At 46.3% G+C, this 10,991-nt stretch overlaps 1 protein-coding gene across 2 annotated transcripts in view; it reads left to right on the top strand.

Moving 5' to 3' along the window:
* Positions 1-1,986: 1,986 nt before the first annotated feature.
* The window catches only part of DGKI (diacylglycerol kinase iota), a 491,181-nt gene continuing 482,176 nt past the window's right edge, over positions 1,987-10,991 (top strand). For both annotated transcript variants that reach the window (XM_065938788.1, XM_065938787.1), the window contains exon 1: positions 1,987-2,381. In XM_065938788.1, coding sequence (XP_065794860.1) covers positions 1,987-2,381 — 395 coding nt within the window. The remainder of the gene's footprint in view (positions 2,382-10,991) is intronic.

Raw genomic sequence — 10,991 nt, 5'->3', positions numbered from 1 at the left:
GGAGGCGGTGGACCCGTACACGCAAAGATGGGAGCAGAGAGAGCGTCAGGGATGGCTGCATGGTGGAGTTCAGATTGGCGCTATCAGGACACAGCGGGTGGGAAGTGGGCAGGGCTGGCACGCCACCCACTAACGTGGCCTTGAAAATCAGGGAGGGGTTGTTTGAATTTGGTCCTAATGACAATATGATGGAATTGGAAGACTTTTAGGTAGAGGATAACATAACAGAATTATCTGGGGGTTGAGCTAGAGACTTGTTTAGAGGAGGTATGGAGAGCAGTTAGGAAGCTGTCTAGTAATTCAGATAAGATGATGTTTTCTCAGTGTTAGCCATACACCAGATAGTCACGGATCTTATTTAACATGTCTGTTGCGGCACCTACTATGCCTCAGTTTCCTCTAAAGATGGGGCATGCTACATTGGGTGAGGTGGGTGGCGGCGGGGTGGGGGGCGAAGACCTACAACTAGGCAGCCTGGGTATAATAATTCCTGGTTCTGCCCATGTCTAGTTGCATAAGCCTGAGCAATGGGGTAGGTACTCACATTCAAGGGTTACTGTGAAAAGTACAGAAATAGGCAAGTGAAGTGCTTGGCACAATATTTGTCATGAAAATGAGGGCTTAATAACCACTAGCTGTTTTTTAAATTATTTTTATTATTATTACCTTTCCTTATGCCACTATGGAAAAGCCCTGACCCTTGACTTATTATAATGTACATATGAAGAGATACAGAATGTGGCACTTGAGAGAGATTTGAGAAATTTTATTCGATCTAATTCTAGTTAAGAGAAAAAAGAATCAAGCAACTTGCTTGGGGTCGTGCAACACTGACCTGAAACTCGTCACTGGTCTAGTTCTCTCATTGCCCGTCTGTATTTTGGTTACTCCACTTAGCCTTGGGTATGCATCTTCCCTGTGTTTATTGACAGCAGTGATTCTTGTGTGGAAATCCCTAATTTGGAAAACTGTCTCACACACTTCGTAGCACATCATTCAAGCCTCATAGAGTTTCTGATAATTTTTAGAGACAAAAACAAGAGACGGCCGGGCAATTAAATCTGCAGAGCCTGGGAGCTTGGCTTTGTTCGGCAGCAGGGTCCGGAGAGGTTGGAAGCCCCCCTTCCGTCGGCCGATCCTCTCCTCCCCGCTCTGCCGCCCGCCGCAGCACCCAGCGCTCGGTCCTCACTCTGCCTTCTGGTTCTCTCGGTGTTTCTACTTCGCTGAGTGGCCTGTGATCCGATTCAGTCTATGAACAGCTCTTTAGGAAGATCTTTCTATGTGTAAGGAAGGCTCTAGGCTGAGGGATTTAGGGATGAGGGGATCCCCAGCCCTTGTCCTGAGAGAGGAGGCAGGATTTTCGCCTGCATGTTAAACTTACCTCCTCCTCATCCCTAATTTACCCTGCGCACGAATTCTCCCCCAGGTTCGCACAGACCACGCGCGCGTTGCATTCCCCACAAGGTTTCCCGCGTAGGACGGCTTCTGCCGGGCTCCGCCGTGCAGGGTCGGGAAGCGGCGGTGGGGAGAATGCCGTCCCGGACATCGGACGTCAGGCACGGGGACGGGGACCAAGGTGGGCGCTAGCGCTCCCGGGCCGGCAGCCCGGGCAGGGCAGCCCTCCCTTCCTGGTCTCCGTTTCCTCGTGTAATAACCAGGGCGCGGCACGCCGTCCTCCGAGTTTCCCTTCGGAGCTCTCCTCTCCTGCTGCCCCCGTCTGCGCGCCCAGCCGGGCAGCTCCTCACCCCCTCCCCCCTCAGCCCCCAGCCCTCTGTCCACGTCTCCGGCCACCCGACGCCTCAGGGCGGAGTTCAGGTGCGGCCGTTGCAGGTGCTCCCGATTTCGGAAAAGGCCAGAGGGGCGGGAGGGCGCGGGTGTGCGGCGGAGAGGGTGAGGGGAGGTGGAGGGAGGTGGCCTCTGATTGGTCGGGGAGGGGGAGTGGAGGCACGGAGTTTCCCACAATGCCCCGGTGCGGGGCCGCCGCGGATGGATGCTGCGGGAAGGGGCTGCCATTTGCCGCCCCTGCCAGCGGCGCGCGGACCTGCTCGCTCTCCTGCGGTGGCAGCAGCCGTCAGCACCGTCCGCCGGTCCGGCCTCTGCAGCGGCGGCGCCTCGGCTCCCTCCGCGGCCGCCGGAGCGGTCGCCATGAACCCCAGCTCCTCGGCTGGAGAGGAGAAGGGGGCGACGGGCGGCAGCAGCAGCAGCGGAAGCGGCGCCGGGAGCTGCTGCCTGGGCGCCGAGGGCGGCGCGGACCCGAGGGGCGCGGGGGCAGCGGCGGCCGCTGCCCTGGAAGAACCCGGGGCCGCCGGCCCGAAAGAGAAGGACGAGGCACTGGAGGAGAAGCTGCGGAACTTAACTTTCCGGAAGCAGGTCTCTTACAGGTAGGCGCGCGAGCCTGGGCAACCGGGAGGCAGGTGCCTCTGCAGGGCGCGAGACCGGCTCTACGCCCTCAGAGAGGCGCTTCTTCGGACTGGGGGCATCTCTCGCGCGCGCTCTTTCTGTCTCTCTCTCTGCTTCTTCCTCCCCGTTCTGGGCTGTGTGTTCACTTCCCATCCCATCTTTCTGGGCTGGAGGGAAGCTCCGTTTGCCAGGTTTCCCTCCGGAACTGGAGAGAAGACTGGTTCCCTGAGGTCAGAACAACAATAAAAATGCGTGTGTGTGTGTGTGGAGGGAGTGCACACACAGGTGCTGGCTTTCTTGAGAGAGCTCCTCGAAGTTGTCCCTAAGCCTGGGTCATCTTCACCCACTCCCCCTTCGTTGCTGATTTCACTGAGTGAACCTTTGGCACAGAGTTGATACTCGAGATCACAGACGGGCAGAAAAGAACAGCGCTCTACACTGGAGAGAAATCCTTATGGAAGTTGGTCTTGCTGCGTTGTGAATCTCTGTTTGTACGTACGCAACTGGTTCCCAGTTGGGGGGGAGGGTCACATGTACACGTACTCTCTCCCTCTGTCTCGGGTGTGCCCAGAAGGACGACCTGGGGAGCCTGTTGGCACGCAAGGGGTGAGGGCAAGAATGGGGCCATACTTGTGCCCAGCATGGGTGTATTTGCAAGACAAGGACAGTGTGGAATAGATGCCCCCCAAATGATGCTTTAAAAGACTACCCCACATTGTGTCAGGAGTCACAGATAAGAAAGGAGGATTCAGTGAGTTCTGTTCTCTGCCCTGCCCACTCCCCCACCCCAGGCAAGAATAAAGATATTGATAGGTTTGGAGAGTTTGGGAGACTACCCTTACTGCTTGTTAATCTTAAAAGTTGAGGTGATAAACAAGCATAGAATTGCAAAGATGTTCACTTGCTTGGACTTGGAGTATTTCTTGAAAAGAAAGCAAGGGACCCTCCTCATTTTGAGTTAGCAGTCCTCTCAGAAACCCATATAAAGTACTAAGGCTGTTACACCATGTGCTGTTATGTAAGCAAAAGCAGATGACAGAGGTGTGTGGGTTTGTGAGGATGTGTGTTGTATTTCTGGGGGCATGTGTGTGAATCACCGGGATCCCCATGGGCATCGCCTGGACTGGAGGACCCGGTCACTAGGGCATGTGCTCTGTCTAAGTATTTAGTCCTTGCAACTCCAAAACCATCTTCCTGGGGAAAGTGTTGCTCCCCTGTCCCTCAAGGGCATTTTGTTCACTGTGCATTGAGGGAGTTTCCCACCTGACTTGCTCTTTTAGTTTCTCATGTAGATCAGGACAAAATGGATCTTTCTCTTGATATTTTTGGTTTCTAAAAATAGACAAGTGGTGGAGAGTGAGGCACCTCTGAGGAGGTAGGCTAGGACACAGGCAGTTCTACTTCTTAGCTAGGATGGCTTGTCTGGCCCTGAGGGGACCAGGGACTGCATTCAGCCTAATTTAGGAATTGTGAGTTGGAGGCTGTGGGGTGGTTGATTATATGAAACATATTGTGTGTCTGGGCTCCTGGGCCCAGAATCATTCCTGTGTCATTGGTATTCATCATCTGACTCCTCCTGGGTTGCAAAGCCAGAGTTTGCAAGGGAAATCATTTCAGCTTGCCTCTTGGCAGGAGTCATTCCCTGAGCCTCTCTCTCTTGGAGAAGAGTACTGTGTGGGACTGTGGCTTTCTGGGTTGCATGCTCACACATACATGTGTATGGGTGTTCACAGGCAAACACAGACGTAGACCCAGATAGTGTTTTTTTCTGTAGAGAAAGAATAAGACTGCATCTACCTTACAGTCCACAGAAGTGGCTTCTGCCTTGTAAACATCATTTTTCCTTTTAAATAAAGCTTCACAGTCTCCAATTCAGGAAGCCTCCTGTATCAGCATCACCTCAGGAGGCTGCTTAAAGATGCCCACCACCCCACACTTTCAAAATCAAACTCTCCGTGGGTGGGCATTTTTAATAGGCTCCTCAGGTGATGTGTACACACACTGATATCTGAAGACTGCTGCTTTATGTTCCCCCCTCTACCAGAGGCAAGCAGTTGATCTTCAAACTCATAATCAATGCTCAGCCAAACATGGCTTGCAGTCCCCAAATCAGAGGAAAGACGGAGAAGGGTAGGTATTTCATCAGCGTGTGTTTGTGCTGGTAACCTGGAGAGTGTCTCTATTTTGATGATGAGGAGGATTTTTTATTTTTTTTTTAGAGACATGGTGAATGGGTGGTGAATGGTGTACCTATTCATCATGGAAGCCATTCATGCTGGACTCAGAATGGCAACCCACTCCAGTGTTCTTGCCTGGAGAATCCCAGGGACGGGGGAGCCTGGTGGGCTGCCGTCTATGGGGTCGCACAGAGTCGGACATGACTGAAGCGACTTAGCAGCAGCAGCAGCAGATATAGCTAGGCCTGGCCATTTCACTGATGGGTTGATGAATGGTCTGTAAGAAAAGAGACTTTGACTGAAGCTGAGCATTGGCTCCTCACTGAGGACCAACCACATCACCTCCCTTCTGGGGGGGAGCACCCAAAGGCTGGAGAAAGATAATGGATGGGGGTCAGGAACACCTCACAGAATGGAATCTAAGTGAAAGGGTTGAGTTAGGGTGTGGAATATGGCCATGGTGTTAGGGCGATCAGTTGAGGTGGAGAAGAAGAGGTTTGCAGGTGGTCAAAAATAAATATCTTTTGAAGAACATGGGTGTTTACCGAATGACACGACAGGAGAGAAGAAGGGGGCTAGGGGAGAGGGTGTGTGTGTGCGTGTGTGTAGGGGGTCTCATCTGCTCCTTCTGTTGCTAAGGAACATATAAGCTAGGGTTTAAAAATAAATGAGGAGTGGGTGGGCATATGCAATGACTCCTGTCTTTTTAGGAACCAGAGCCCTTTGCAAAAAACCTTTAAATAACCATTTCTGGAGGCAGATTATTCATTTTGCTTGACTTTTACTTTGTTAAGTAAAATAAACTCCTTTCTATACCCCTCGATTTCCCCTCATTATCTTCTCTTTCTTTTTTTGGGAACCTTTTTTCCCATGAGAATTTTTCCTTTATTTCACATTCTGCTCCCCTAGAGCAAATAGTCTCTGTAGACCATAAAGCTGAAGGCTTTAGAAGGAGTGCAAGTGAGCTGGTACTTTTCTGTTAAAATTACTACTTCCTTTTTCTTTGCAAATTATGGTGCTGCAACAGATACATATGTGCCAATGACTATATAATGTGTAGGAACTGCTTTTTTAACCACTGTAAGAGTTCCCATTTAAGTCAGTAAAACAACAAAAAAAAATCTTGTAGAAACACACAGGGGAAGGGAAGGAGAGGTAGCTGATGTTCACTGTCGACTGTGTACCAGGAATGGCACTGAATTTGTCTTGTTGTTCAGTCGCTTAGTTGTGTCCAACTCTTTGTGACCCCATGTCAGGCTTCGCTGTCTTTCACTGTCTGCTGGAGTTTGCTCAGACTCTTGTCCACTGAGTCAATGATGCCATCCAACGATCTCATGTTCTGTCTTATTTACTCTTCATGACAGTCATGATGTGATTATTCAGTTCAGTTCAGTTGCTCAGTCATGTCAGACTTTTTACAACCTCGGGGACTGCAGCATGCCAAGCTTCCCTGTCCATCACCAACTCCCAGAGCCTACTCAAATTCATGTCTGTCAAGTTGGTTATGCCAGCCAACCATCTCATCCTCTGTCATCCCCTTCTCCTCCTGCCCTCAATCTTTCCCAGCATTAGGGTCTTTTTAAATGAGTCAGTTCTTTACATCAGGTGGCCAATGGATTGGAGTTTCAGGTTCAGCATCAGTCCTTCCAGTGAATATTCAGGACTGATTTCCTTTAGGATGGACTGGTTGGATCTCCTTGCAGTCCGAAGGACTCTTAAAAGTCGTCTTCAACACCACAGTTCAAAAGCATCAATTCTTTGGTGCTCAGCTTTCTTTATAGTCCAACTCTCACATTCATATATGACTACTGGAAAAACCATAGCTTTGACTAGATGGACCTTTTTGGCAAAGTAATGTCTCTGCTTTTTAGTATGCTGCCTAGGTTGGTCAGAGCTTTTCTTCCAAGGAGCAAGCGTCTTTTAATTTCATGGCTGCAATTGCCATCTGTGGTGATTTTAGAGCCCCCCAAAATAAAGTCTCTCACTGTTTCCATTGTTTCCCCAAATATTTGCCATGAAGTGATGGGACTGGATGCCATGATCTTAGTTTTCTGAATGTTGAGTTTTAAGTCAACTTTTTCACTCTCCTCTTTCACTTTCATCAAGAGACTCTTTAGTTCCTCTTCACTTTCTGCCATCAGGGTGGTGTCATCTGCATCTTTGAGGTTATTGATATTTCTTCCGGCAATCTTAATTCCAGCTTGTGCTTCATCCAGCCCGGCATTTTACATGACATACTCTGCATATAAGTTAAATAATCAGGTGACAATATACAGCCTTGATGTTCTCATTTTCCTATTTGGAGCCAGTCTATTGTTGATATGATTATGGTTATTTCTATTTTATAAACAAACCTAAGGATTAGAACTTGGGTAGGAGACAGAATTTAAACCCAGATCAGACTCTAAGTGACATTTTCTTTAGACCCCATCCTTCTCCCTGAAACATTCACTTCTGTTTTGAATGTGTCCCTTGGATGTCTGTGTTCACATGAATGTAAGCTATTCTTTTACCTCTTCCATAGTGTACCACAGGTCATTATTTATTATCTCTTGTATAATTTATTCTTTGGACTGTGTCCCTTTGGCCATACAATTTTAAGGAACTCCTCTACTCATTCAGAAATAGAAATGAATCTAAATTCACGATCACCAGAAAATACATTGGTTTTGCTTCTGAGAACAAAACCACCTACATGACACCTGCTATCTCTGAAGATCTCCATGTTAAGAGTTTTATATGACTTTTAATAAAATCTACACAGGCGTTGTGTAGGTGAACCTTGATCCAGGGAAGAGGTGGCCTGTCTGTACATCTTTGAGCAGCAGAGAATAAATGATCAAGTGTGATTTTGTTTGTCAGGAGGACTGGGCAGTTACTGTTACTTATGAGATATTAATGCCTATGCTTCAGTTTCTCTATTTATAAACCTGGATGGTGATATCAGACCCTCCTGAAAGGGAATTTGGGGTATGAGATGAAAGTCACAAGGAGCATTTAGCTTCTTATATTGCATGGTAAAAATGGTTCTATTATTCTTTACATGTTGATAAGAAGACAGTATTTCCACTTTGAGTATTGCCCTGCAACATAACATTGTGATATTAGGAAAGACTGTTGGCGTGTTGAAAGCTGAGTAGGAGAACATGCCTTGTTTTTCCTTGCATGGGAATGTATAGAGTATGGGGGAAAGTTTTCTTTTCCTGAATATCAGTACATAGCATCCTCCTTTGTAAACCACTTTTATTTATATTATTTATTTTTGTCTGTGCTTCACATACTTGTTTGATATTTAGAGGCTTCTGGATTAGGTAAAACTTTGGTTCTAAGTTACTGTTTCCTTTCTCAACAATTACTTAGGACTTGGCTAAACTTTCTTCATCTGGACATACACTAGGCAAGCTTGCACGTGAACCACTGTCCAGAGTATTTAATCTGCTCTAGCTGATCTTTTCAAGGCTTGGTTTTCACATGGCAGAGTGGTAACACTGGGTCCTGTGGCATCAGGGTCAGATGAAGAAGTGGATGGGAGCTTTGCTGGTGTTTATTTCTGCTCTGGCAAAGGCGATGTTGCCTCCTAGGGTCAGATTTAGTTAGGCTAGACCTAATTCTTTGGAACTTGTTACTTTTTAAAAAACTTTTTATTTTATATTGGAGTATAGCCAGTTAACAATGTTGCGATAATTTGAGGAGGACAACAAAAGGAGTCAGCCTTACATATGCATATATCCATTCTTCCCCAATCCCCCTGCTATCCAGGCTGCCACATAACATTGAACAGGGAACACTTTCCTTTCTAATCTGAAAAAATAAGGACTCCTCATGAGGGCCCAGGCTAGCTGCATCTTCCAGACTCTTCTGGGCTGGAATCTGGAATATGCATTCCTTACGCTACCTTGAGGTGTCGAAGTGGGTTCAGAAGCACTTACCCTGAGACGAGAAGTATCTAAGCCTTTTCCTACATGTTGGGCTATGTGACATTTGCTTTCTTACAAAGGTTTGTGTTGGATAACATGGATCCTAATTATTTTTTCTGAGACTCTATAATGGTAGTTTCAGCACAGTATTTACTGCATTAATGTGGAATGTGAATGGGTAGCTCAGGGAAGAAGTAAGGGGCAGAGTAAAAATCTGTTAGGCTTTTTATGTTTCTTTGAAGTTGAATTTGCTCAAAATCATTATAAAAATGGACTAATTTCAAAGTGTTTGAACTGGCTGTAACTGTTGGAACTTTTGAAATTGTTTGAACTGGTTGGAATGTTATGCCTATTGCAAGACATAACAGATCAGCGCATTACAGAAGGAGATTAACGGAAGAAAAACTCCCAAGTTAGGTCTGTTTGCAGGTAACGCTCCCCAAACTCATCTCTGACTTGTTCCCCAGACACACTCCTTGTGAGGCTTGAGCTCAAGAGGGTCCACTTTCTGTGGTTCTCTCCTGTACTCACATGATGCTTTCAAACATCTGTGTTTAGGGCGGAGTTGTAATTTTCTGTCCTGGGAATTAGACTAGGATTTGGACCTGGCACGTTCTAGCTGACCTTGGGAATGTTATGCCACCCCTTTGAGGCTCACGTGGTAATACTAATACTTCTCTTAGAAGTTTGTTAGGAGAATTAAATGAGTTATTTTATGGTGAGAACTCAGCACAGTGCCTTGTGCAGAGGTAACTTTAAATGTCTATTTAGGCCCTCATTTTGGTTTATAATGTGTTTATAATAAATAGAAAATATCCTGGAAACATGTGCATCAAACCATCATCATCAGTTACTTTTGGAGAGTAGGATCTTGGTTGGAGAGCCAAGGGGATAATACACTTCTGTGTCATTAGAATTTTTCATATATTTCTTTTGTAATTAAAAACGAAAGAAATATTGAGAAAAAAAAAAAGTCTTACTCTTCCCTGCTAGGTCGTCAGCTCCTTTGAGGACAGAAATTGCACCTTATCATTGGAATCTCTGAATCCTGTTCTTATTGCTCAGTAGGTGTTGGGTAAATATTTATTGAATGAATGAATTTAATTGCCTTCTTTAAATAAGCTACTATGTTACGTGCTCCCTGTCCATCTCAACTGTGGTTTTTACACTTTCTACTCAGAGAAGTGTCTGCCTTTTTCTCATTTGCACTTTGTCCAGCTTCCTAGGACTGTTTCTGTTAACAGCTTCCCATGTGCGTACCTGGGCCAGCCATTTAGCCAGCTGTTGGAGGCTGGAGAGGGTGGCAGAATATCTTGCTTAACCAGCTATTTGCAGCTTGTCACAGAAAAGGCCTTAATTTGCCTTCTGAGTAGCACTAATTAGCTCTCTGGCTCTCTGTCTGTCTCATCCTTTTCCAAGGGGCATTATTGATTTTCTCCTTAGGGAATTTTCTGTTGACTTTTCCTTCTCTGAGTAGAACTTAGAAAGATGGTCGCCCCACGTTTTCGGCATCTGCACTGACCATGGCCCAGCCAGCCTGAAGTTACCCCTGTGGTTTCTCTTCTGTGTTACCTTACTCACTGTCTCCTCCCAGCTCTCTGGACTGACTTCGGATGGAAAAGTTATTTTAGGAAGAATTCCTCAATCAGCTTTGTGGCTCTAAACTGAACCTCTGTTTTGTTTTTAACGCATTTAACCCCAAAGTCTTTGAGAAAATACCAGCTACTTTTTATTCACATAACATATAAAGCACCTGAAGAATGGCTGGTGAGTTTTCTAACACCCATAGTGTTCAGAGAGGTGGCATGTTTGGCTAATTTTAGAAAAAAAAAATTAACCCATCAGAGGTGTGTATATTGGCTGGGGGAGGGGACTATAGTTGGGTAGAGGTGGGAAGAAGGATCTTTGCAGATTAATTTTAGTTCTTTCCTTCCAGTCCTCCTTTGTGAGTTGTTGAAGTGGAGTGAATGCTGGTTTTTTTTTTTTTTTTTAAAGGCAACAGCTCTTAGGTGGGGACTTCTGGAGTTCTTGTGCCTAACTTCCATGAGTTTTGCTCCAGTGGAGAATGGTCTTTTAGGTTTTTCAGACTCATAAATAACACTCTGATATGAAACAGATTCTGATTTAAGCTATAATATTAATGGTCTGGCTTTTGTTAGATGGAGGGGGAGACATTCAAAGCTTAAAAACAGTGACAATTAAACTGCAGTCAGCTCTCATCCTTCTTCTTCTTCAGTTCCTTGAGAGTCAGAGTAAAGTAGCCCTGGCTCTGGAGCCCTACCTCTTTGGTTCAGATCTCTGCCTCTGCCTACTGTGGGGCCGTGGACGAGTTATTTAACCTCCCTGTGCCTTAGTTTCCCTGTCTAATGGTAATGATAATAGTCTGTACCTTGTGTGACTATTTGAAGGCTAACTGATAATGGTCTCTGTAACAAAGAAAGCAGCGTGAGTATGTTTATTAGGGTGGTATCAGCCATACTTATGTCCAACAAAGGAC

The sequence above is a fragment of the Muntiacus reevesi genome, chromosome 6 (assembly GCF_963930625.1).
Source record: "Muntiacus reevesi chromosome 6, mMunRee1.1, whole genome shotgun sequence".
In the NCBI taxonomy this organism is placed as follows: domain Eukaryota; kingdom Metazoa; phylum Chordata; class Mammalia; order Artiodactyla; family Cervidae; genus Muntiacus; species Muntiacus reevesi.
Note: the sequence above shows the minus strand (reverse complement) of the source record. Positions and strands in the feature narration are given on the sequence as shown.